The sequence below is a fragment of the Triticum dicoccoides genome, chromosome 3B (genome assembly GCF_002162155.2).
Source record: "Triticum dicoccoides isolate Atlit2015 ecotype Zavitan chromosome 3B, WEW_v2.0, whole genome shotgun sequence".
Taxonomy (NCBI): Eukaryota; Viridiplantae; Streptophyta; class Magnoliopsida; order Poales; family Poaceae; genus Triticum; species Triticum dicoccoides.
Window position 1 is genome coordinate 706,472,054 of NC_041385.1, and position 26,697 is coordinate 706,498,750.

The 26,697-nt window shown below is 48.5% G+C and overlaps 2 protein-coding genes across 2 annotated transcripts; both read left to right on the forward strand.

The window, feature by feature from the left end:
* Positions 1-13,631: 13,631 nt before the first annotated feature.
* LOC119278000 (GPI transamidase component PIG-S-like) lies at positions 13,632-18,439 on the forward strand. Its single transcript, XM_037559353.1, has 13 exons — positions 13,632-13,890; positions 13,979-14,657; positions 14,990-15,074; positions 15,174-15,263; positions 15,395-15,468; positions 15,908-15,992; positions 16,064-16,153; positions 16,236-16,366; positions 16,839-16,920; positions 17,004-17,051; positions 17,312-17,384; positions 17,468-17,571; positions 17,995-18,439. Exons 1-13 carry the CDS (start codon positions 13,704-13,706, stop codon positions 18,121-18,123), a joined length of 1,857 nt encoding a protein of 618 aa, XP_037415250.1. The 5' UTR covers positions 13,632-13,703; the 3' UTR covers positions 18,124-18,439.
* Positions 18,440-19,479: 1,040 nt separating this feature from the next.
* Positions 19,480-25,309, forward strand: LOC119278001 (lysine-specific demethylase JMJ705-like). The gene is made up of 7 exons (XM_037559354.1): positions 19,480-19,837; positions 19,929-20,007; positions 20,093-20,160; positions 20,555-20,705; positions 21,232-21,779; positions 22,531-23,151; positions 23,452-25,309. Exons 1-7 carry the CDS (start codon positions 19,495-19,497, stop codon positions 25,014-25,016), a joined length of 3,375 nt encoding a protein of 1,124 aa, XP_037415251.1. The 5' UTR covers positions 19,480-19,494; the 3' UTR covers positions 25,017-25,309.
* The last annotated feature ends 1,388 nt before the right edge of the window (positions 25,310-26,697 follow it).

Here is a 26,697-nt window from a genome sequence, read left to right on the forward strand (position 1 = left end):
CCACCAGAGCAGCACTAGCGGAGTGAGGCATGGCGGCCAAGTAGAATGCCAAGGGCTCGAGGGAGTGCGGTGTCACCATCACCGGTGGGCTAGTGAGGTATCTCTTGAGGTCTTGGAAAGTCGCGTCAGCTTCAGGGGTCCACTCAAACGGCCATTTCCGTTTCATCAGTTTGAAGAACGGGAGGGCACGCTCCCCTAACTTGGAGATGAAGCGCCCCAGCGAGGTCACACAGCCCGCCAGCTTCTGCATCTCCTTGAGGGTTTCTGGTAGGCTCATGTCTTCTATGGCCTTGAATTTCTCCGGGTTGGCTTCGATTCCTCTGTGCGACACGAAGAAACCCAGCAGCTTGCTGGAAGGGACGCCAAACACACACTCCTCAGGGTTGAGTCGCAGGTCCACCTTGTGCAGGCTTGCAAATGTTTCCTCTAGGTCCTCGATCAGGGTCCTTGCCTCCCGAGACTTTACCACTATGTCATCGACGTAGGCCTCAGCATTCCTCCCGAGCTGTTGGCCCAAAGCAATATGCATTAGCCCCTTAAAGGTGGCTCCAGCATTACGCAGCCCGAATGGCATGCAGGTGTAGCAGTACACCCCACATGGGGTCAGGAACACCATCTTCTCCACATCTTGCACAACCATCTTGATCTGGTGGTAGCCTGAGAAGGCGTCCAAGAAGCACAATAGATCACACTCGGCGATGGAGTCTATGATATGGTCGATGTGCGGGAGTGGGAAGGGGTCCTGAGGGCAAGCCTTGTTGAGGTTGGTGAAGTCGACACACATGCGCCCCTTCCCGCCCTTCTTGGGGACAATAACCGGGTTCACCAGCCACTCCGGGTACCACACCTCCCGGATGACGCCGGCATCCTGCAGCTTGCGGGTCTCTTGGACGATGAACGCTTGCTTCTCGGTCGACTGGCGCCGTGCTTTCTGCTTCACTGGGCGCACATTTGGGCACACCCTCAAGTGGTGCTCGATTATCCCCCTCGGGATTCCAACCAGGTCCTTGGGTTCCCATACGAACACTTCCTTGTTGGCGCGCAAGAAGCTGACCAACGCCCTCTCCTAGTCCGAAGAGAGGCTGACACCTATGGTGAAGGTGGCGCTAGACGCTCCGTCTTCATCAACTGGTACTTGTTTCGTCTCAGCTCGATCTTGAGAAAATAACTTCTTCTTCTTGGCCGGCGCGGCCCCCGGGGCCTCCGGGTCTCCTTTCCCGCTCGGCTGCACGGCTGTCACGGTCTTGAGCATAAGTTTGAAGGCCAGCAGCCGCATCTTGGGTGTCCCCTGCCACCGTAAGGACGCCACTGCTCCCTGACAACTTCATGAGGTTGTAGGCTAGGTGAGTTGCCACCATGAACTTGGCCAGAGCTGGGTACCCGAGGATGGAGTTGTACGGGAGGCTGATCCGGGCGATGTCAAAGTCGATACGCTCAGTGCGTTAGTTGTCACAGGTCCCGAAGGTGACGGGGAGGCAGATCTGCCCCAGGGGGTTGGTGGAGCCGCCGCCGACACCGGAGAAGGGCTTGGTGGGGCGGAGCCGGCCATAAGGTATGTGGAGCAAGCCAAATGCCTCCATAGAGAGCACGTTGAGGCCAGCCCTACCATCGATGAGGGTCTTGGTGATGCCATGTTGCAGATGGTGGGGGTGTGGAGCATCGGGAGCGCGCTTGTGCCCGTTGTGGAAGCGGGGTGGTCTTCCGAGCTGAAGATGAGGTCGGCCTTGGGCGGCGCCCAGCCCGAGGAGCCCCCGGCTGCACTTGGGCGGCACTCACCTGGCGGTAGAACTGCTTGATGTGGCGGTCTGAGGGTGGCGCCCGCAAGCCACCCAGGAGAGCTGCGATGGCGGGAGGCGCCGGTGCCGCGAAGTGCGTGATGAAGAGGCCGCGCAGCTCCTCCCAGGAGGCCATAGAAGACTTTGGCAAGTTGAGCAGCCAGGCACGTGGCACGCCCACGAGGGCCATGGGGAGCCAGTTGGCCATGACCTTGTCGTCCCCGCCGGCTGCCCAAACTGCCTCCTCGTATGCTTGGAGGAAGCCAGCTGGATCTACCACGTCGTCTTAGCGGGGCGGCATCTCCGGCCTGAACCTGGGTGGCTACTGCACCCGCCGCAAGGCGGGGGTGAAAGCACGGAGGCCCATAGCTCCCCCAAAGGTGCACGATGGCCCAGTCGACGAAGGAGTGCCTGCCATTGGAGCCGGCAGCAGAGTGCGGTGGACGGAGCGGCGGATCTTCGAAGCACCCCTACTTGGCGCGCCAAATATCGGATTACGGGTTCCGCAAACCCTTGAGAGGTTCGAACTCTGGGGTGCGTGCGAAGATCTCACTCTCCCCAGTCTGCCGACTCGCTGATCTCACAGCCTAACACGTCGAGCTCGAAGGAAATGGGACACAACAGTTTACCCAGGTTCGGGCCACCTTGCGGTGTAAAACCCTACTCCTGCTTTGTGGTGGATTTGCCACGAGGGGCTGAGGAAGAACTAGTACAATGGAGAACATCCTCAGAAGGTGTGTTCTTGGGCTCAAGTGAGCTGGTGAGCTGGTGAGGGTGGAATGGATCGAATGCCCCTCCTTGGTAGTGGCTAGGTCCTATTTATAGTGGCCTTGGTTCTCTTTCCAAATGGAGGTGGGAAGGGATCCCACAACGGCCAAATTTGAAGGGAGACAACAAGTACATCTTATCCTGACTAAAGTGGTCTTCGCCTGCAAAAGCCTGTGGTTGTGATGCTGCGATGGGCTCGGTGATGACCTCCGTCTCGTCGTCCTGGCTGTCTTGGTATTGTTGCGCGGGAATGGAAACCTTTGGCTGCTTCCTTGGGACTCCGCGCCTGCTGCTTGCCTCTTTTGCACCAAAGAGGAAACTGGTACTCCGCGCCTGCTGACGCCCGCCTCCGAACCTCGCGAGGTGAGCCTTGCATAGAAATCTCTGCTCCTCAGGAGCCAGCCTGAGGAGGCCGATCCCTTTGGAGGTCTTGGTGTTGTCCGCCTCGCGAGGTTCTTGGGTTGTCGATGTCAAAACTGGGTCGTACCAGGCCGTTGGTGGAGCCACGTCGCGGGCCGCAGGCAGGCAAGTCTGGGTACCCCCGTATCCAGAACGCCGACATAAGCTTATGTCACTCTAGTAACCCATCATCTACTTATTACTTCCCAATGCCTTCCCCTAGGCCCAAATCATGGTGAAGCGTCATGTTGTCGACGTTCACATAACACCACTAGACGAAAGACAACATACATCTCATCAAAATATCGAACGAATACCAAATTCACATGATTACTTATAACAAGACTTCTCCCATGTCCTCAGGAACAAACGTAACTACTCACAAAGCATATTCTAATCAAGATCAGAGGAGTATTAATTACCATTACGGATCTGAACATATAATCTTCCACCGGTTAAACCAACTAGCATCAACTACAAGGAGTAATCAACACTACTAGCAACCCACAAATACCAATCTGAGGTTTTGGAACCAAGATCGAATACAAGAGATGAACTAGGGTTTGAGAGGAGATGGTGATGGTGAAGATGTTGATGGATACTGACCCCCTCTCAATGAGAGGATCGATGGTGATGACGATGACAGTGATTTTTGATGGGGAACGTAGCAGAAATTCAAAATTTTCTTACGTGTCACCAAGATCTATCTATGAAGAAACTAGCAATGAGGGGAAGGAGAGTGCATCTACATACCCTTGTAGATCTCTAAGCGGAAGCGTTCAAGAGAACGGGGTTGAAGGAGTCGTACTCGTCGTGATCCAAATCACCGGAGATCCTAGTGCCGAACGGACGGCACCTCCGCGTTCAACACACGTACAGCCCGGTGATGTCTCCCACGCCTTGATCCAGCAAGGAGAGAGGGAGAGGTTGAGGAAGACTCCATCCAGCAGCAGCACAACGGCGTGGTGGTGATGGAGGAGCGTGGCAATCCTGCAGGGCTTCGCCAAGCACCTGCGGGAGAGGAGGAGGTGTCACGGGAGGGAGGGAGGCGCCAGGGCTTCAGGTGCGGCTGCCCTTCCCTCCCCTCCCTTTATATAGGGGAAAGGGAGAGGGGGGAGGCGCAGCCTTGCCCCTTCCTCCAAGGAAGGGGTGCGGCCAAGGGGGGGAGGAGTCCATCCTCCCCAAGGCACCTCGGAGGTGCCTTCCCCCTTGAGGACTCTCCCCTTTTTCTTATATCTTGGCGCATGGGCCTCTTGGGGCTGGTGCCCTTGGCCCATATAGGCCAAGGCGCACCCCCTACAGCCCATGTGGCCCCCCGGGGCAGGTGGACCCCCCCGGTGGACCCCCGGAACCATTTCGGCACTCCCGGTACAATACCGATAAAGTGCGAAACTTTTACGGCGACCAAAATAAGACTTCCCATATATAAATCTTTACCTCCGGACCATTCCGGAACTCCTCGTGACGTCCGGGATCTCATCCGGGACTCCAAACAACATTCGGTAACCACATACAAACTTCCTTTATAACCCTAGCGTCATCGAACCTTAAGTGTGTAGACCCTACGGGTTCGGGAGACATGTAGACATGACCGAGACGTTCTCCGGTCAATAACCAACAGCGGGATCTGGATACCCATGTTAGCTCCCACATGTTCCACGATGATCTCATCGGATGAACCACGATGTCAAGGACTCAATCGATCCCGTATACAATTCCCTTTGTCTAACGGTATTGTACTTGCCCGAGATTCGATCGTCGGTATACCGATACCTTGTTCAATCTCGTTACCGGCAAGTCTCTTTACTCGTTCCATAACACATCATCCCGTGATCAACCCCTTGGTCACATTGTGCACATTATGATGATGTCCTACCGAGTGGGCCCAGAGATACCTCTCCGTTTACACGGAGTGACAAATCCCAGTCTCGATTCGTGCCAACCCAACAGACACTTTCGGAGATACCTGTAGTGCACCTTTATAGCCACCCAGTTACGTTGTGACGTTTGGTACACCCAAAGCATTCCTACGGTATCCGGGAGTTGCACAATCTCATGGTCTAAGGAAAAGATACTTGACATTAGAAAAGCTTTAGCATACGAACTACGATCTTTGTGCTAGGCTTAGGATTGGGTCTTGTCCATCACATCATTCTCCTAATGATGTGATCCCGTTATCAATGACATCCAATGTCCATGGTCAGGAAACCATAACCATCTATTGATCAACGAGCTAGTCAACTAGAGGCTTACTAGGGACATGGTGTTGTCTTTGTACCCACACATGTATCTGAGTTTCCTATCAATACAATTACAGCATGGATAATAAACGATTATCGTGAACAAGGAAATATAATAATAACTAATTTATTATTGCCTCTAGGGCATATTTCCAACAGTCTCCCACTTGCACTAGAGTCAATAATCTAGTTCACATCGCCATGTGATTAACATTCACAGGTCACATCGCCATGTGACCAACATCCAAAGAGAGTTTACTAGTGTCATTAAACTAGTTCACATCATCATGTGATTAAGACTCAATGAGTTCTGGGGTTTGATCATGTTCTGCTTGTGAGAGAGGTTTTAGTCAACGGGTCTGCAATATTCAGATCCGTGTGTACTTTGCAAATCTCTATGTCATATTGTAAATGCTGCTTCCACGCTCCACTTGAAGCTATTCCAAATGGTTGCTCCACTATACGTATCCGGTTTGCTACTCAGAGTCATTCGGATAGGTGTTAAAGCTTGCATCGACGTAACCCTTTACGCCGAACTCTTTATCACCTCCATAATCGAGAAACATGTCCTTATTTACTCCAATGATCCAGTCCTGGATCATTCTTGTACCCCTTGACTGACTCATGGCAAGGCACACTTCCGGTGCGGTACACAGCATAGCATACTATAGAGCCTACGTCTGAAGCATAGGGGACGACTTTCGTCCTTTCTCTCTTTTCTGCCGTGGTCGAGCTTTAAGTCTTAACTTCATACCTTACATCTCAGGCAAGAACTCCTTCTTTGACTGATCCATCTTGAACACCTTCAAGATCATGTCAAGGTATATGCTCATTTGAAAGTACCATTAAGCAGCTTTTGATCTATCCTCATAGATCTTGATGCTCAATGTTCAAGTAGCTTAATCCAGGTTTTCACTTGAAAAACACTTTTCAAATAACCCTATATGCTTTACAGAAAATTCTACATCATTTCTAATCAACAATATGTCAACAACATATACTCATCAGAAATTCCATAGTGCTCCCACTCACTTCTTTGGAAATACAAGTTTCTCATGAACTTTGTATAAACCCAAAATCTTTGATCATCTTATCAAAACGCACATTCCAACTCCGCGATGCTTGCTCCAGTCCTTAGAAGGATCGCTGGAGCTAGCATACCTTTTAGCATCCTTAGGATCGACAAAACCTTTCTGATTGTATCACATACAACCTTTCCTTACGAAAACTGGTAAGGAAAAACTTGTTTTGACATCCATTTGCCAGATTTCATAAATGCAGCTAATGCTAACATGATTCCGACGGACTTAAGCATCGCTACGGATGAGAAAATCTCATCGTAGTCAACTCCTTGAACTTGTGAAAAAACTCTTTGCCACAAGTCGTGCTTCATAGACGGTCACATTACTGTCCATGTCCGTCTTCTTCTTAAAGATCCATCTATCTCAATGGCTTGCCGATCATCGGGCAAGTCCACCAAAGTCCATGCTTTGTTCTAATACATGGATCCTATCTCGGATTTCATGGCTTCTAACCATTTGTCGGAATTTGGGCCCACCATCGCTTCTCCATAGCTTGTAGGATCATTGTTGTCTAGCAACATGACCTTCAAGACAGGATTACTGTACCACTTCGAAGTAGTACGCATCCTTGTCACCCTACGAGGTACGGTAGTGACTTGATCCAAAACTTCATGATCACTATCATAAGCTTCTACTTCAATCGGTGTAGGCGCCACAGGAACAACTTCCTGTTCCCTGCTACACACTTGTTGAAGTGACGGTTCAATAACCTCATCAAGTCTCCACCATCCTCCCACTCAATTTTCGAGACAACCCTTTCCTCGAAAAGGACCCGTTTCTAGAAACAATTACTTCTGCTTCCGGATCTGAATTAGGAGGTATACCCAACTGTTTTGGGTGTCCTATGAAGATGCATTTTATCCGCTTTGGGTTCGAGCTTATCAACCTGAAACTTTTTCACATAAGCGTCGCCGCCCCAAACTTTTAAGAAAACGACAACTTAGGTTTCTTCAAACGGTGTCGTCTCAACGGAATTACGTGGTACCCTATTAAAGTGAGTGCGGTTGTCTCTAATGCCTAACCCATGAACGATAGTGGTAATTCGATAAGAGACATCAAGGTACGCACCATATCCAATAGGGTGCTACTATGATGTTCGGACACACCATCACACTATGGTGTTCCAGGCGGTATTAATTGTGAAACAATTTCCACAATGTCTTAATTGTGTGCCAAAACTCGTAACTCAGATATTCATCTCTATGATCATATCATAGACATTCTATCCTCTTGTCACAAAGATCTTAAACTTCACTCTGAAATTACTTGATCCATTCAATAATTCAGACTTGTGTTTCATCAAGTAAATATACTCAACATCTACTCGAATCATCTGTGAAGTAAGAACATAACGATATTCACTGCATGCCTCAGCACTCATTGGACTGCACACATCAAAATGTGTTGCTTCCAACAAGTTGCTATCTTGTTCCATTTTACTGAAACCGAGGCTTTTCAGTCATCTTGCCTATGTGGTATGATTTGCATATCTCAAGTGATTCAAAATCAAGTGAGTCCAAACGATCCATCTGCATGGAGTTTCTTCATGCTTATACACCAACAGACATGGTTCGCATGTCTCAAACTTTTCAAAACGAGTGAGTCCAAAGATCCATCAACATGGAGCTTCTTCATGCGTTTTAGACCAATATGACCTACATGGCAGTGCCACAAGTAAGTGGTACTATCATTACTATCTTATATCTTTTGGCATGAAAATGTGTAACACTACGATCAAGATTCAATAAACCATTCCTTTAGGTGCAAGTCCATTGAAGGTATTATTCAAATAAATAGAGTAACCATTATTCTCCTTAAATGAATAACCGTATTGCGATAGACATAATCCAATCATGTCTATGCTCAACGCAAACACCAAATGACAATTATTCAGGTTTAATACTAATCTTGATGGTAGAGGGAGCGTGCGATGTTTGATCACATCAAAATTGGAAACACTTCCAACACATATCGTCAGCTCTCCTTTAGCTAGTCTCCGTTTATTCCGTAGCTCTTTTATTTCGAGTTACTAACACTTAGCAACCGAACCGGTATCTTAATACTCTGGTGCTACTAGGAGTACTAGTAAAGTACACCTTAACATAATGTATATCCAATATACTTCTATCGACCTTGTCAGCCTTCTCATCTACCAAGTATCTAGGGTAATGCTGCTCCAGTGGTTGTTCCCCTTATTACAGAAGCACTTAGTCTCGGGTTTGGGTTCAACCTTGGGTTTCTTCACTAGAGCAGCAGCTGATTTGCCGTTTCATGAAGTATCCCTTCTTGCCCTTGCCCTTCTTGAAACTAGTGGTTTCACCAACCATCAACAATTGATGCTCCTTCTTGATTTCTACTTTCGCGGTGTCAAACATCGCGAATACCTCAAGGATCATCATATGTATCCCTAATATGTTATAGTTCATCACGAAGCTCTAGCAGCTTGGTGGCAATGACTTTGGAGAAACATCACTATCTCATCTGGAAGATCAACTCCCACTCGATTCAAGTGATTGTTGCACTCAGATAATCTGAGCACAAGCTCATCGATTGAGCTTTCTCCCTTAGTTTGCAGGCTAAGAAAATCGTCGGAGGTCTCATACCTCTTGACATGGGCACGAGCCTGAAATCCCAATTTCAGCCCTCGAAACATCTCATATGTTCCGCGACATTTCGAAAACGTCTTTGGTGCCTCTACTCTAAACCATTTAACTGAACTATCACGTAGTTATCAAAACGTGTATGTCCGATGTTCGCAACATCCACAGACGACGTTTGGGGTTCTGCACACTGAGCGGTGCATTAAGGACATAAGCTTTCTACTGTCCGCATAATTGCTACTGTCAACTTTCAACTATATTTTCTCTAGGAACATATCTAAACAGTGGAACTAAAGCGCGAGCTTACGACATAATTTGCAAAGATCTTTTGACTATGTTCAGGATAATTAAGTTCATCTTATGAACTCCCACTCAGATAGACATCCCTCTAGTCATCTAAGTGATTACATGATCCGAGTCAACTAGGCCGTGTCCGATCATCACGTGAGACGGACTAGTCATCATCGATGAACATCTTCATGTTGATCGTATCTACTATATGACTCATGCTCGACCTTTCGGTCTCTGTGTTCTGAGGCCATGTCTGTACATGCTAGGCTCGTCAAGTTAACCCTAAGTGTTTTGCGTGTGTAAATCTGTCTTACACCCGTTGTATGTGAACGTAAGGATCTATCACACCCGATCATCACGTGGTGCTTCGAAGCGACGAACTTTAGCAACGGTGCACAGTTAGGGGAGAACACTTCTTGAAATTGTTGTAAGGGATCATCTTATTTACTACCGTCGTTCTAAGTAAACAAGATGCATAAACATGATAAACATCATATGCAATCAAATAGTGACATGATATGGCCAATATCATTTTGCCCCTTTTGATCTCCATCTTCGGGGCTCCATGATCATCATCGTCACCGGCATGACACCATGATCTCCATCATCATGATCTCCATCATCGTGTCTTCATGAAGTTGTCTTGCCAACTATTACTTCTACTACTATGGCTACCGGTTAGCAATAAAGTAAAGTAATTACATGGCGTTGTTCAATGACACGCAGGTCATACAATAAATAAAGACAACTCCTATGGCTCCTGCCGGTTGTCATACTCATCGACATGCAAGTCGTGAATCCTATTACAAGAACATGATCAATCTCATACATCACATATCATTCATCACATTCTTCTTGGCCATATCACATCACATAGCATACCCTGCAAAAACAAGTTAGACGTCCTCTAATTGTTGTTTGCATGTTTTACGTGGCTGCTATGGGTTTCTAGCAAGAACGTTTCTTACCTACGCAAAACCACAACGTGATATGCCAATTGCTATTTACCCTTCATAAGGACCCTTTTCATCGAATCCGTTCCGACTAAAGTGGGAGAGACTGGCACCCGCTAGCCACCTTATGCACCAAGTGCATGTCAGTCGGAGGAACCTGTCTCACGTAAGAGTACGTGTAAGGTCGGTCCGGGCCGCTTCATCCCACAATACCGTCGAAACAAGATTGGACTAGTAACGGTAAGCATATTGAACAAAATCAACGCCCACAACTACTTTGTGTTCTACTTGTGCAAAGAATCTACGCAATAGACCTAGCTCATGATGCCACTGATGGGGAACGTAGCAGAAATTCAAAATTTTCCTACGTGTCACCAAGATCTATCTATGAAGAAACTAGCAACGAGGGGAAGGAGAGTGCATCTACATACCCTTGTAGATCGCTAAGCGGAAGCGTTCAAGAGAACGGGGTTGAAGAAGTCGTACTCGTCGTGATCCAAATCACCGGAGATCCTAGTGCCGAACGGACGGCACCTCCGCGTTCAACACACGTACAGCCCGGTGACGTCTCCCACTCCTTGATCCAGCAAGGAGAGAGGGAGAGGTTGAGGAAGACTCCATCCAGCAGCAGCACAACGGCGTGGTGGTGATGGAGGAGCGTGGCAATCCTGCAGGGCTTCGCCAAGCACCTGCGGGAGAGGAGGAGGTGTCACGGGAGGGAGGGAGGCGCCAGGGCTTCAGGTGCGGCTGCCCTTCCCTCCCCTCCCTTTATATAGGGGCAAGGGAGAGGGGGGAGGCGCATCCTTGCCCCTTCCTCCAAGGAAGGGGTGCGGCCAAGGGGGGAGGAGTCCATCCTCCCCAAGGCACCTCGGAGGTGCCTTCCCCCTTGAGGACTCTCCCCTTTTTCTTATATCTTGGCGCATGGGCCTCTTGGGGCTGGTGCCCTTGGCCCATATAGGCCAAGGCGCACCCCCTACAGCCCATGTGGCCCCCCGGGCAGGTGGACCCCCCCGGTGGACCCCCGGACCCGTTTCGGCACTCCCGGTACAATACCGATAAAGTGTGAAACTTTTCCGGCGACCAAAATAAGACTTCCCATATATAAATCTTTACCTCCGGACCATTCCGGAACTCCTCGTGATGTCCGGGATCTCATCCGGGACTCCGAACAACATTCGGTAACCACATACAAACTTCCTTTATAACCCTAGCATCATCGAACCTTAAGTGTGTAGACCCTACGGGTTCGGGAGACATGTAGACATGACCGAGACGTTCTCCGGTCAATAACCAACAGCGGGATCTGGATACCCATGTTGGCTCCCACATGTTCCACGATGATCTCATCGGATGAACCACGATGTCAATGACTCAATCGATCCCGTATACAATTCCCTTTGTCTAACGGTATTGTACTTGCCCGAGATTCGATCGTCGGTATACCGATACCTTGTTCAATCTCGTTACCGGCAAGTCTCTTTACTCGTTCCGTAACACATCATCCCGTGATCAACCCCTTGGTCACATTGTGCACATTATGATGATGTCCTACCGAGTGGGCCTAGAGATACCTCTCCATTTACACGGAGTGACAAATCCCAGTCTCGATTCGTGCCAACCCAACAGACACTTTCAGAGATACCTGTAGTGCACCTTTATAGCCACCCAGTTACGTTGTGACGTTTGGTACACCCAAAGCATTCCTACGGTATCCGGGAGTTGCACAATCTCATGGTCTAAGGAAAAGATACTTGACATTAGAAAAGCTTTAGCATACGAACTACGATCTTTGTGCTAGGCTTAGGATTGGGTCTTGTCCATCACATCATTCTCCTAATGATGTGATCCCGTTATCAATGACATCCAATGTCCATGGTCAGGAAACCGTAACCATCTATTGATCAACGAGCTAGTCAACTAGAGGCTTACTAGGGACATGGTGTTGTCTATGTACCCACACATGTATCTGAGTTTCCTATCAATACAATTACAGCATGGATAATAAACGATTATCGTGAACAAGGAAATATAATAATAACTAATTTATTATTGCCTCTAGGGCATATTTCCAACAATTTCCCCCTCCCGGAGGGATGTTTCCCCGGCAGAACAGCTCCGCCGGAGCCCTAAATTGGTTCTGCCCAGGTTCCGCCTCGAGACGGCTGCGCTTCGTCCCGAAAGCTTACTCTTGATTTTTTTTTCGAGGCCAAAACACACCATATAGCCAAAGATGGACACCGGAAGCCTATCAGGGGCCCCACAAGGTAACAGAAGGCTGGGCCCATTCCCCAAGTTTGTAACAGAAGTTGTAGCTGGCGATATGCCGAGCGTATTAAGTTAATTAATGGAATGTTGTGTGTTCCTTTCAATTTATTTTTTTGCTTCAGGTCCCTCTCCTTCAAAATGACTCTCTTTGTCACTCGCTCCCCTGTTCCCCAATCTCTCATCGACGGTGGCGGCTGCCCAGATACGCAGATCCGGTGTTTCCGTGGCCTACTCCGGCCACTCCGACGACACCTGCTCCCTGCCTCCTCCCATCCTACTCCAGCACCCAGGTCGCTTGGCTCCGTCCCCAGGCCACCCCAACATCGCGTTGCGCATCCTCGTCAGTGAATGGGCCACCGCCATCACCCGCCACGGCTCCTCCTCCCTGGTGGCCGCAGGCGCCCCGCCCGCTCAGCTGCACGTTCCTACACCCGGAGGCAAGCTAGTAGTGGTCTAGTCCATGGCGATGCTGCCACTATATCCTCATCCTTGTTGCTCCTAGATCCAGCAATAGCTCAACGGAGGCAAGCCGACGGTGGCGCTCGATCTCCTCGCCTCCTCGGCCTCGCAGGATTAGCAACATTTTTTTAGGTGAACTAGGGATTTTATTCAACGTTCAAAGCCGAAGCAATACAAGCAATGTCTGGGAGAATCCCTATCCACAACCGGCGATCGGGAGGGAAAGCTGAAGCCGCCTTTGCAATGGCGTGAGCTTCAAAGTTTGCTTCCCTACACTCATATCCAAAACTAACTTTAACAAAATCATTCATTGATTCCTTCACTTCATCTATGACTAGTGCATAAGATGAAAACGATCTTCCATTGATGTCGGACACCATCTGCATGCAGTCAGATGCTATTATCGCATGTGAGATATGGAGATCCCTCGCCAGTGCTAGTGCCTCGCTGCACGCATGGGCTTCAAGACTTTCCGCATCCACTAGGCCATCAAAAGTAACTGCTGATGCCCCCAAGTAGTTGCCATGCTTGTCTCTGCATATGGCAGCCGCTGCCCCCGCCATGCCCGATCTTGAGATTGCACCATCAACATTAATCTTCACTGCATCTTCACCCGGAGGAATCCAGCGATGAACACACTGCATCTTCACCAGAATGTGCTTCCATATTCTGTCTTTCAGATATCTTTTTTTTTTTTGAGACAATGTCTTTCAGATATCTGAAGCATCCCTCTTTCTCCCTCCTCGGCCCATCACTCTTTGGGAAGAAAAAAAATGTATAACCGGCCGCACCGCTGGCCCATATTTCAGCAGGCTAACTACTGTACCGGCAAAGCCAGCTGATCCCTTCCCCAATTCCGGCCGCTCGAAAAATGGCGGAGATAGCCGGCGACGAGACCCCGCCGCTACCTTCGTCTTCCGGCGCCGAGGAATCCTCTCTCCTCTCGTCCCCTCCCTCGCCCACCGCCACCAGCGGGGACAAGCCGCCGCCGCGCACGAGGAAGCCCGGCACGAAGCGCCTCGTCCTCACCGCCTCGGTCCTCGTCTCCTTCCTCGTCGGTACTACCCCCCACCTCCCCAAATCTCCATAGTTCCAGGCCTTTTTTCTCTTCTCTTCGTGTAACCATCTAGCTTTCTCTCTCCATAGGACTGCCCTTGCTGCTCAAATCCACCGAGATCCACCGGTCGCCGCTGCCCTCCGACGCAATCGCCGACCTGTCCCGGCGCCTCCAGTCGCACCCTCCCTCCTTCCCCTGTGGTCTCCACGCGGTCTTCCTCCGCTCCGGCCCTGGCTCCCCCGTCGCCTCCCTTGCCGATCAGCTCGAGCGGGCAATCTCGACCCAGCACCACCTCCTCCCCGCGTCTTCTACTGCTGGGAGCATCTCAGTGTCAGTCACCGTCCAGTCGGATGGCGGCTGCACCAGCAGCACGGCTTCCGCTTCGCCTTGGCGATGTGGCTCGGTGACCGCTGCAGACTCGGTCCGTGGTGATGAGGTGTTCGATGAATTGCTGCACTCTGCATTGGGTGGTGGTGATGGGGATGGGATGAAGGTTTACACTGTTGTCATTGCTGAGGATGATGATGGGAAGGGGACGAGGGTTGTGATCGGAAAGCACCGTCATGCTTGGGTTGTTGGGAAGGTTGATGAGGCCGAGGCTCTGTCCCTTATTAGGAAGGTGTTCATCAAGTATTTCATGAATGGCGGTATTGAAGAGGGTGAGACAGGCATTGGAAAAGGAGAGTTCATGCCAGTTGGTTCAGATGGGAATGTTGTTCTTTCATTCAGCTTGTTGAATGCTGATCCAAATGATTGGGTCTATGATTGGTAAGAACAGAAACTTTATAATATGTTATTCAAGTTATTTATGCATTTCTGCTATGGGTTTGAAATATAACTTTGTCCTGTGATGTGATAAATTGTTGAACTAAAGTACAATCACAGTACTATTACTGAGGAAGTATGGGAACATATGTCAGCACTGACTATAGAGATCTGTTAGCTCCCTCATTAGAATCAATTACAGTTTATTTGGTTGTAGTTAGCTAGTACTCCCTCCATTCCATAATTCTTGTCGTGGTTTTAGTTCAAATTAGTACACGCTATTATTGCTCTTGCTGTTAGAAACTTTACTTTACTCTTAAGCCTCCCACATGCAGGGAGTTCAAAAATATTGGTGAGAGAATCCTTACTCCTGTGGTTGAGGCCCTGCGACCAGTTGCTGATATCAACATAGAGAGTCAGGTGCATATTTTGCCTTGTTTGGGCCAAGCTTGCCTCCTCTATCTCTTCTAAAGGTGTCAATATTAATAAGTACTATACAACTTCTCTTGTCCTTTCCAGGTTCTCTACCACACTCCGAAGTCGTCCTATTCTTATTCTGACGATAAATTGGGGGGCAATGTCCTTAGTATGGGAGACATTCCTTTCTTTGTATGTTTCTGACTTACTCTGCATATGAAATCTAGTCTTGCTCATTGCTTCGTTATTTGGATAACTGCTTGTTAATGCCTGCTTTTTTAAGTGTCAGCTGTACTAATTTAGCGGTGCAATCAAATTGATAGGTAAACTCAAATGAGTGGCATTTGGATACATCGATTTCAGCTACAGGACGATCAAAAGTTCTTCAGTTTGTGGTGTATGTTTATTTAGATCACATCCGTATCTTTGAACTTTTTCTGTTCTTTACTTTGCAAGGCATGTCATGTTATGATCAACGTTCTTAAACATATTACAGAAAAATACAAGTAGGACAATGCTGGCTTGCTACTCTGAATTTGCTTCATTTTGTGATCATACTCACTTTTCATCTGCCAAACTGCTCGTAGATATATGTGATCCCATTGTCTTTTGATGATGCTCTGTCCCCATTGCTTGATAGTTATTTCTTTTTTCTGTTTCAGTAAACAGCACCCTTTACAGAATATGTCGTATTTTAATCCAGTATTCTGGTTTTCCAAGCATACACAGACATAGGATGATATCTTAAATGTTTCTGAATACCAAGTGTAATATATATTTTATGAACTTTTTGGATGGTCATTAGTCATCTGAACTGCTTGTTCTGTAATGAACAGGTATATTCCATCTGCAAGGGAATGCCCTTTGTACTTGCAGCTTCCAGATGGGGAGCTTTCGAAAACTAATGCATTTATTTCCCCAGTAAGTACTATGCACCTTTCTTGTGCTGTCCAGCTTACCATTTTTCTTGACAGTGTTATCCTATTATGTAGATGTGGGGAGGTGTTGTTATTTGGAACCCACCAGGCTGTTCACTTGGTTCAAAGAAGGCGCATGGGACTCGGAGACAAATGTCATCACAGGTGTGTAGAATTCATCATCTTTTGTCTTTGCCTTCTTATATGTTTGCAAGTTCATGTACGCTGAAGCATTGATGTGCAACAGGAACTTATGGAGACTCTGGAAATCTTCATTGGGCAGCTAAGACAGTTATTTGGTCTAAAACCGAACTATCATGCACATGGCATGGATGTGGCAACTAAATTCCTAGTTAGTGAAAAGGGGTTTGCACAATGGTGAGAATATCACGCTGCTTGTTTAATAGGATACTATGACACAAAAATCATTTTGTTATGACAGCACGATTTTACAAAATCTGGATTGCATATTTCTTTTATCTGTAGTCACATCGGACTTGAGAACATATTTGGCATCATTATTATCAAATTCTTGTTAAAACAGTTTTCAGATTTCCAAATCATCGGCATTGTAGTATGGCATAATATCAGGGAACACATTCATCAAGTTCAGTGCTTGTCTAAATATCATATCTAGAATTATGTGATTACTTTGTAATTGGTGTGGGAAAGTCTGTCTATTTTTTATACTTACTCTATAACTACACGGTTCAAGGTCACGGCCGTTGTGAGTTCAGACACTTAGTTTTGGATACCTGTTGAACCTGTTGATCTCTAAGGTTCTTTACAGGAGTTATCTTCGAAGACTCTTAACAATTATTATTGGTTTCTTGTTTCATAACTCTTACAGGGAATTGGATTTACTATACAGACATCATGCATGTTCCAACCTTTTGTCATGTGTCGCCACCTTGGAATCTCTTTCCAGCTTGGTACTACATCAGAATTTCTGAATGAGATAATATAAATTGTTGTTCTTCACACAGATACTGATGAATGTTGTTTCTGTTGACAGGTCCAATCGCTCCCAAGAATGATTGTTATGGATGAAATTGGGAGGCAGGTTTGTTCCTCTACCACTCTTGCTGAATGAATAGTTCATGATCATCTGTAGCACTACTTCATTTATTTTCCGCTACTGTTTTTGATTCTGGGTAAGCAGCAGAATATTCAGACAAAGCTCCACATGCCTCATGACCCTGAACATTCATGGAGTCCGTTGTTATTATCTCTAGTTCTTCACGTAGTTATAGTATAAAATCACATCATAAGTTCATAGTGAGGTCAGGTTTTTATTGACGTCTGACAAGTAATGTTTTCCAGGTAGAGCTTTCGCTTGAAGCCGCAAGCTTAGCTCAAAGGAACGCCACTCTTGGAATAGGTGACTCTTCTGCAGGCAAGTTTGGCACACATTTTATTGCACATGTTACTTGGAGGGACAGACTGTAAAGGTTTTGTTAACACTATGCTGTTCTGTAGTGTCTGCAACGAGAGCGAGGGCTTTGGCCGAGGACGCTTTTTTCCATCCATCCATTATGTCAATCAGTTATGCTTCCGTGGAGCACTACTTCGCGATTTACATGGTCAGTATTCACTAAATTATAGTCCTCACTTTAAGTTTACAATTGTGAGGTTTGGTACTTTCAATTGTTTGTCCTATAAACAATAAAAAGAAAACTAAGTCAGCATCATGGTACTTTCGAATCATGTGTCTTCAACCGTGGATCTTAAACCAAGGTTATAGCATCATAGTCAGCAGCGACGGCGACAGCAATCCCCTCTTATGTGAGTTGTGTAATGCTGCATGAAAGCCCTACACGCCAGTAACCCTCATGGTGCATGGTTCCTTCCATGCTAGGACTTTGCATCACTCATTCTGTCATTCGACGGCTCCGCCTTAGGAAAATGTCTAGTGATAACGCAGTTGATCTAACCATACGTGGAGCGTTATTGAAGTGCAAGCTGCCCTGTAAGTTGACATGTTTTTTCTTTAAATCTTTTTGCAGCCATTCTTTGCGCCAGTGTGTTTGCATGTGCTGCTGGCGGCGATCAAAGAGCTGAAACGCTACAAGGTGGAGCGGGCCAAATACTCGGCCTTCCTGGCTTCCCAGTCCCAAGCGACGACTTCCTCCTGATCCATCCATCCATCAATCAATCAATCAATCCATCATCGGTGACAGGCTGCAAAGCATCGCCGGCTGCTCCACGCTTGGCATCGTCATCCATCGTCCCACGGAGTCTGACAGGTGACCGAAGGTAGTAGATGATGATGATCTGTAGTGGCATCCTAGGCAGGCAGACGAGTAGGGGGGCTTGCGCATGTAAATCTGTATAACTTGCAGTATACGGTGGGTTTTGCTTATAGTCCACATTTTTGTTCGTAAAAGAAGACTTGCTTGCCCTCTCACTTGAAGAAATCCGTGTCAATTTCCAGGTTCACCATTCTTTTCCCTTTTGGTTGAATCAATCGTCTCTGAAAAGAAACTGGCGCTTTTGTTTCGCCCAAAATGGCAAGGCGTCTTCGTTAGGGGAAAGGAAAAGGAAAATGGCACTGGGCGTCGTTACGTTTTTTGTGAAAGGGCCGTTACGTATTTGCGAAGGCTCCGAGCCCCCAACCAACCGCAAGAAGCGAGAAAGAAACCGCACGCTCGCGTAGTTAGTTACCGACTTACCGCGCCACCGGCGGTACCGTCACAGTGACAGACGGACGGACAGGCAAACGACCCACCCGAGACTCGAGTCCACAGGCCACGACGAACCGCTGCGGTTCGGAAAAAGCGCGCAGGCTTTACTTTCGACGCTCCCTCCTCCCCTCCCATTCGCCTTCCTCCTCTGCGTTCGTCGCAAACCCCCGGGGCCCCAAAACGGCAAAACCTCTCCTCTGCCAAGCCTCCAAATGCGAATGCGCGACTAGCATCGAGGCGGAAACTGCCCCCGCCGCGGCACCGAGCGCGATGCCGTCCTCGTCGCCCCCGCCGCCGCCTCCCGGGGCGTCCGGCGACGCGGTGCCGCCGTGGCTCAAGGCCCTGCCGCTGGCGCCCGAGTTCCACCCCACGGCGGCCGAGTTCGCCGACCCCGTCGCCTACCTGCTCAGGATCGAGCCCGCCGCGGCGCCCTTCGGCATCTGCAAGGTCGTCCCGCCCTGCGCGCGCCCGCCCCGCAAGGCCACCCTCGCCAACATCGCCCGCTCCCTCGCCGCCAACGACAAGGCCGACGCCGACGACCACGCCCAGTCCCCGCCGTCCTTCCCCGTCCGCCACCAGTACCTCGGCCTCTGCCCGCGCCGCCCGCGCCCCGCGCTCCAGACCGTCTGGCTCTCCGCGCGCCGCTACACGCTCCCGCAGTTCGAGTCCCGGGCGGCCGCCGCCCGCGCCCCGCTCCTCGCCCGCCTCGGCGTCCCCGCCGCCAAGCACCAGGGCGACCGCCTCCCCCCGCTCGACCACGAGGCGCTCTTCTGGCGCGCCGCCTCCGCCGACCGCCCCATCACCGTCGACTACGCCAGCGACATGCCCGGCTCCGGCTTCCCCCCCTGCGCCGCGCGCTCCGCCCAGGGCCAGCAGCCCGCGCACGTCGGTGAGACGGCCTGGAACATGCGCACCGCCGCCAGGAACCCCGGATCGCTGCTGCGGTTCATGCGCGACGAGGTGCCTGGGGTCACCACGCCCATGCTCTACGTCGGCATGCTCTTCAGTTGGTTCGCCTGGCACGTCGAGGACCACGACCTCCACAGCCTCAACTACATGCACCTCGGCGCCGCCAAGACCTGGTACGGGGTGCCCCGCGACGCCGCGCTCGCCTTCGAGGACGTCGTGCGCGTGCACGGCTACGCCGGGGAGGTGAACCCCCTAGGTGAGGACAGCCGTTTGTTGTTTCCTGTACTAGTTCCGCCGTGTCCTCTGTTGCTCTGACTGCACAGTGGTTCCGTCGAATTGCGGTGCAGAAGCATTCGCGACGCTGGGGAACAAAACGACCCTGTTGTCCCCTGAATTGCTCGTCGGCTCGGGGGTACCCTGCTGCAGGTGGTGCTATCTCCTGTTTTTGAACAAATTTGATCTCATACGTGTGTGGTTGTTGACGGACGCCTGGTTCTGTGCACTGGAACAGGTTGGTGCAGAATGCAGGGGAGTTTGTGGTCACCTTCCCAGGATCATATCACTGCGGTTTCAGCCATGGTGAGCGCTCGCACCAGTTAACATCACCGAAAATCCTCCTTTCGTACACTGAATTTCTGGTTGATGCATGCCTACGCAATTAGGCATGTCCAGTGCGTGCCAAACTTGTCCAAAACGTATAGGCTCTAGTTGTGTTAAACATAGGTTTGCTAGGTGATTTTTTGCAAGCACGACCCTCGGTTTATAGTTATGTTAACGCGTCCCTGTCCTGAGTTTGTTTATGCATCTTGACATGGGGCCTCCGTCAATTCATCTCATCTAGGCAGGTGTGCAATATGCAAATGCATGATCTGTATTTGTAGTGAACACATGAACTTAAGCTGCTACTTGGCCATCACTTTGTTGGCTCTTGCAATTTATAATAACCCCATGTGGACCAATTCGATTTTGGCAGGTTTCAACTGTGGCGAGGCATCAAATATAGCTACTCCTGAATGGTTGAGAGTAGCAAAAGAGGCAGCAGTCAGGAGAGCCTCAATCAATCAACCTCCCATGCTTTCACACTATCAACTGCTTTACGAACTTGCACTATCAATGTGCATCAGGTATTTGACAACTTGCATGCTTCATGATGCACACTGTTCTTATGAGATATTCTGTTAGCTTCCTGCCTCAATACAGAAAATGCTGTTCTTGTAATTCCTTGTCATTGTCCAACTTGTATCATGTTTTCACCTGAAAATAATTTGTCAGCAGGTGTGCAATCTGCAACTTCCACATATGTTAAATCATAATATATGGTTCTGTGACCAGTGTTTGACAATATTTGATGTTCCACTTGCAGTTTCTCTGACCCAGTCAAGGAAGTATATTTTTCATTTGTGTGTCTTAAAGTAGCCCTGGTTTAATGGTAATGCTTTAGTCTGGTAACCATGAAAGGAATTTGTATATTTTTCCGTTCTGTGTCTTACAGTAGTCAGTAGCCATGACTTAATGACAATGCTTCAATCTGGGAATTGTGTTCACGTATATATCGTTGGAGCTCTCTTTCTGTGCTTGGATCCAGCGCAATGTTTTTTGTATATTTTTTTGGACCTTTTACTTATTGTTTTCCAACTGTTATATATCCAGGGACCCGTCCATTGGGGCAATGGAACCACGCAGTTCTAGACTGAAGGAGAAGAAGAAGGGTGAAGGGGGACAATTGGTCAAGAAGTTATTTGTCCAAAATGCTATTCAAGATAATGAACTGCTTAGTTGTCTTCTGAATGATGGATCTTCTTGTATTATTCTTCCTATAAATGCTCATGATGGTCCTGTTCTTTCAGCTTTGCGTTCAAGATCCCAATTAATACCTAAATCCAAGTTGTCAGATGGGCTATGCAGCAATGGAGAAACTCTTGAAGCCTTCGCAAGATGTACGCATAATTCACATAATGCAGAAGGTGACAAGGCGGATGTAATCAGTGCTACTGGGCTCTTAGATCAGGGCTTATTATCCTGTGTCAGCTGTGGGATTTTAAGTTTCTCCTGTGTGGCTGTCATCAAGCCAAGAGAGTGTGCATCAAAATACTTCATGTCTTATGATTATAATTCGATCAATGATCAGCTTGTTGATTCTGGAGGGTGTCATCTGGCAAATGCAGCTGGAAGTGAAGGGACCAATGGTGGCATTCTACGTAAGTTACATATCTTACAACATATAGCGTCAATTATGTCGACTTACCTTCCCTTTTTCCTAATCGGCATGGGCTTCTCTATTCGCTGAGTTACTGATATTTGCATAAGTTCCTGAAGTAGTCAACAGATTATTTATGCTTTTATGATCTCTTAGAAGTTATAACTAGATCATTCGGACTGTCAAAAATAAATAAATAACTAGACCATTCGGAATTCAGTGGTTAAAATGGATGCAGATTTGGCCTTCTGATTTTATTTTATTGGGAACGTATAACCTTTTTTAAAATTTCACAGCTAAAAAAGAGCATAGCCTTGAAACTTCCATTCCCTGACCATGCCACGTTGCCAACCACAGGATAATGTATTTTATTCTTTCAGAGACTGTATCCAGAATTACAGGATGCATTGCTTATTACCATGGAAAATGGGCCGCTTTATAAATTTTCTTTTTAAGTCATTCTTATGATGGATATGAATTGTGATACTTATGAACTATTTGATTGCTCATTGTGTAATATTAGTTTATGAGCATATCTCCTAGGAGACCAATGGACTACACATTAATTCCAAACAGAGAACAGTCGCAGATTCAATGCTTGTAGAGACAAACATACACGGATGTAACTTGTGTAGCTCTAGTTGGATTTCTTGCTCATTTGCAATGCTAAAGTGGATTTATCGTAGTTTCTTTCTCTTACAGCGTTTATCGTGTTATCTGATGCAATGTATGTATTCCTAATCAACATGCAGGCCCCGGTTTTGAACTGCATGGCACTGAAATACTTCCTGATGCTGGACCTGTCACTGATTCTGCTCCTGATCTTCTGGCATCTGCTTATGGAAATCAACCGGACACTGATGAACATAATCGGAATAAGAAAATTAAGGTCTCTCATGACTCCAGCGAATTAGACGGAACGAAGATTCCCTCAAGTAGCATTAAATGCCAACAAAGACCATCATCCCAGAGCTCTCAGTGTATTGGCGGCTCAAGTATTTCGAATGGACCAAGAGGTGTTCGCACAAGAAACAAATATCAACTTAAGATGGCACTGTCTCAAGGTTTTCAGCTAAAGAATAATTATTGGACAATGGAACAGAAGGTTCAACCTGAACCGACAAGGTCAAAAGAGACTGTGAAGGAGCCACTTGATGCCAGCGGTGCAGATAATGATGCTAGATGTAGCACTGCAATTTCTGTGGGTGGCCCTAGAATCTCTACAACCACGATGGACAGCTTAAATAAACCAATTGTGAAAATTGATAAGGATTCAGCAAGAATGCATGTATTTTGTCTTGAGCATGCCGTCGAGGTTGAGAAGCAACTCCAAGCAATTGGTGGGGCCCATGTTATTCTTTTATGCCGTCCAGGTCAGCCATCAAGCTGCATAGTCATCATGATTGAGTGCAATGCACCTTTTTTAAATCTGATGATTTTTGAACTTGTGTCATCCTCTCTTATGTTGTATGTACTCAGTATGACTGAGCAATGGCTCATTCTGATTTTATTTGAATATGTTAATGCAGTACTGTTCAAAATCACAGTAATACTCTCTATCAACGTTGGTAATGTCACAAATTAAAATTAGACCTGTTGAGCTTGAGGTGTTCATAATACTGATTCTTTGTTCTGAAAGCATAACTGTCTTGTTTGTTATGGTTTGTGTACAGAATATCTTAGAATAGAAGCAGAAGCAAGGTCGTTAGCTGCCGAACTGGAAGTTGAGCATGGCTGGAAGGACATCCATTTCAGGGAAGCCAACATGGAGGACAGGAAGATGATTGAAGAACTCCAGCAGGATGAGGAATCAATACCAACAAGCAGTGATTGGGCTGTAAAGCTGGGAACCAATCTTTACTACAGTGCAAATCTGGCCAAATCTCCTTTACATAACAAACAAATACCATACAACAGGGTCATCTATAGGGCATTTGGCCGCAGTTCTCCTGATAACTCACCAGTAAAACTGGAAAACTGCGAGGGGAGTCGAGACACGCAGAAGAAAATAGTCTTGGCTGGCCGATGGTGTGGGAAAGCATGGATGTCAAACCAGGTCCATCCATTCCTAGCTCAGAGAATTGAAAGCAGTGAACTGGAGGAGACCGACAAGTCTAGTGGAGTGGAAGCCTCCAAACGAAATAGTAGCACTATAACAGATGTACCAAAATCATCAAGCAAGAAAAGGGAGAACATGGCTGTGGAGGTAACAACAGACACCAAGAGGCCCAGACTAGCTAAGGGGTACAGCTCCAAAGCATTAAAAGGCGTTGCTGAAGTGTCCCACCCCTCACCAACTGCAGTGGTTCCCCGTGTCAGCTCTAGGATTGCCGATAGAGCAAACAGGCTAAAATCAGAGATGACAGAAGAGCCAAAGGCTACTTCCCATTCGCGAACAAGGCCACCAAAGAAGTTTGAGGTTGAAGCAAAGAAGCAAATGAAGATGAGGAAAGAAGACAAGATGATGGCTCCAACTGCTCCAAAGGATGATGAGGAGCGCCCATCTGCTACCAAGGGGGGTCCTTCTGTGGGCCCTGCCACTAAGCTGGAGTTTTCTCAGCGTAAGCGCAGAACCAGAACCGATACGATGAAGCAACTGAAGAAAGCCACAGGAGAGGAGAGGACTCCAAGAGATCATCCAATGCACGTCGAAGGGTACACATGCAGCATCGAGGGTTGTTCGATGAGCTTCGACACAAGAAATAAACTGTCCCTGCATGAGCTTGACATGTGCCCGGTTGAGGGCTGTGGAAAGAAGTTCTTCACCCACAAGTTTCTGCTGCAGCACGGCAAGATTCACATCGAAACGACGAAGCAACTGAAGAAAGCTACAGGAGAGGAGAGGGCTCCAAGAGATCATCGGATGCGCGTTGAAGGGTACACTTGCACTATCGAGGGCTGCTCAATGAGCTTCGACACGAAAAAGGAACTGTCCCTGCATGAGCGCGACACCTGCCCGGTCAAGGGCTGTGGGAAGAAGTTCTTCACGCACAAGTATCTGCTGCAGCACCGCAAGGTCCACACAGACGACCGTCCGCTGAAGTGCCCGTGGGAGGGCTGCGACGTGGCGTTCAAGTGGGCATGGGCCAGGACAGAGCACCTTAGGGTTCATACGGGCGACAGGCCCTATGTTTGCCGTGAGCCAGGGTGTGCAGAGACGTTCAGGTTTATATCAGATTTCAGCCGTCACAAGCGCGAGACAGGCCACTCAACCAAGCAGACTAAAACCAAGACATGAAGCAGGAGAAAAAGTTATGGTATACCAGAAGCGACAGGGGTAAGTTTGTATATAGTGCACCAGTACCCGGAGCTCACGATTATCTTCATTTAGCCAACTCTATTAGCCAAGCACCACAATGGGTGTGCTTTCTATGTATCTATCTAATTTCGATCATTGGTCATTTCTATGATTACTAATTGGGATCCCTTACTAATTTAGCTAGTCTGGCAGTTTAGCACTGATGTTATGTCGGATGTATTGACGTTGTCATTATAAATGGCATGTTTAGTATGATCACCCTCTTTTGGCTCCGCTTCTTTGCTGTGTTAGCCTTTGTGGCATGGACGATAATTTTGCTGCGGTGATTATTATTTTTTGAATGAAAGAAGGGAAACCATCTGATCCAAAGCCTGATAGTTTTGCTGCGGTGATGCCGCGATAGTATGACGATACTGTAGTTGTGAGCTTGTTGGAGGCGGTAGTGCACAGAAGCAAGGCACAGATCCGTTGGCTGTCGTGGATCTGTTTGTGCTGTTGGTGTTGGGCTGCCCACCCAGCTTGTGGGATGGCATGCTTGCATTGCTTTTTTTTTTTTTTGAAACGAGGCAAAAGACTTGCCATTTCATTGATTAAGAAGAAGAGAATTGCCCCGTTAATTGACGGAAAACCGGGCTAAAACCGATACAACTCAACCCATATGACATGGGCACCACCGGCCAACCTGGCCACCGACAAGAAACTCGGGGCTACAAAGAAGAAAGACATCCGCCGAGGAGTCACAAGCGTCATCGTCATCACCGGTTGCCTCGAACGGGCGACTCCGACTTCACCGTAGAGCTCCACCATCGAAGTCAACCCGCAAACAGCCGCCGAAGCCACGACGGCACATGCCAACAGATGGCCACACGCGCAAGCAACCGTCAGCTCCGACTTTGACGACGAGCTTCGAAAGGGAAATATGCAGGACTTGCGCCGAGCGTGCCCTCCATAACGGAAGGGCACCTCAGACACGCCGGGAAGAACCGACTACCGAAGTCCATGCTGCGACCCGAGCTCCTCTCAACGCCATCATCGTTGCCAAAACAGAAACCAACGCCCCGCCTCAGCCAGCCACGTAGCGAAGATGCCGCCATCCACCGGTCTCCAGTCGTAGCCGGCTCCGAGACGATGCCCCCAAGGAGGAGAAAGACGCGAAGACGCCCCCATCGCCCGATCCAGCTGATCTGAGGTTTTCCTCCGGAGCCAATGCCGTGGAGAGGAGGAGCACAGCTCCAAGACGACGCTTTCAAGAAAGGTAACGACACCCGCGGGCGCCGCCGTCGCCGGCTCCGATGAAGATCGGAACAAGGATTTCTCCCAGAGTTGTGCCACCATCAATCGCCACCGACCGCCGCCCACGCTCCACCATCCCAGCCGAGGTCGACCTCACTCTGACCGCGGGATCCCACGATCCACCGCGCCCAGATACGCACCACCCCCTGGCCGTAGCCGCCAACCACCACCGCAGCACCGTCGCGGCCACCACCACCGCAGCAACCACCTGCATCGCAAGGAGCAGCAACCAGAACGGAGCACCGAGGCGCCAGATCCAAATCGAACCGCTCGAGCGAAGCATCTGAGCAGGAGCCGGCACTCCACACGCAGCACACCTCGCGCTACAGGGACGTCAAGCCCGCCACGCCCAGCAGTCGCTGCGCCC

Bases quoted from the DNA above. Each gene is read 5' to 3' on its own strand.
- LOC119278000 (XM_037559353.1), top strand. From the start codon at position 13,704: ATGGCGGAGATAGCCGGCGACGAGACCCCGCCGCTACCTTCGTCTTCC. The intron at 14,658-14,989 runs GTAAGAACAGAA...TCCCACATGCAG, and splicing joins AATGATTGGGTCTATGATTG to GGAGTTCAAAAATATTGGTG. The intron at 15,264-15,394 runs GTATGTTTCTGA...TCAAATTGATAG, and splicing joins TGGGAGACATTCCTTTCTTT to GTAAACTCAAATGAGTGGCA.
- LOC119278001 (XM_037559354.1), top strand. From the start codon at position 19,495: ATGCCCGGCTCCGGCTTCCCCCCCTGCGCCGCGCGCTCCGCCCAGGGC. The intron at 20,008-20,092 runs GTGGTGCTATCT...GCACTGGAACAG, and splicing joins TCGGGGGTACCCTGCTGCAG to GTTGGTGCAGAATGCAGGGG. The intron at 23,152-23,451 runs GTCAGCCATCAA...GTTTGTGTACAG, and splicing joins TATTCTTTTATGCCGTCCAG to AATATCTTAGAATAGAAGCA.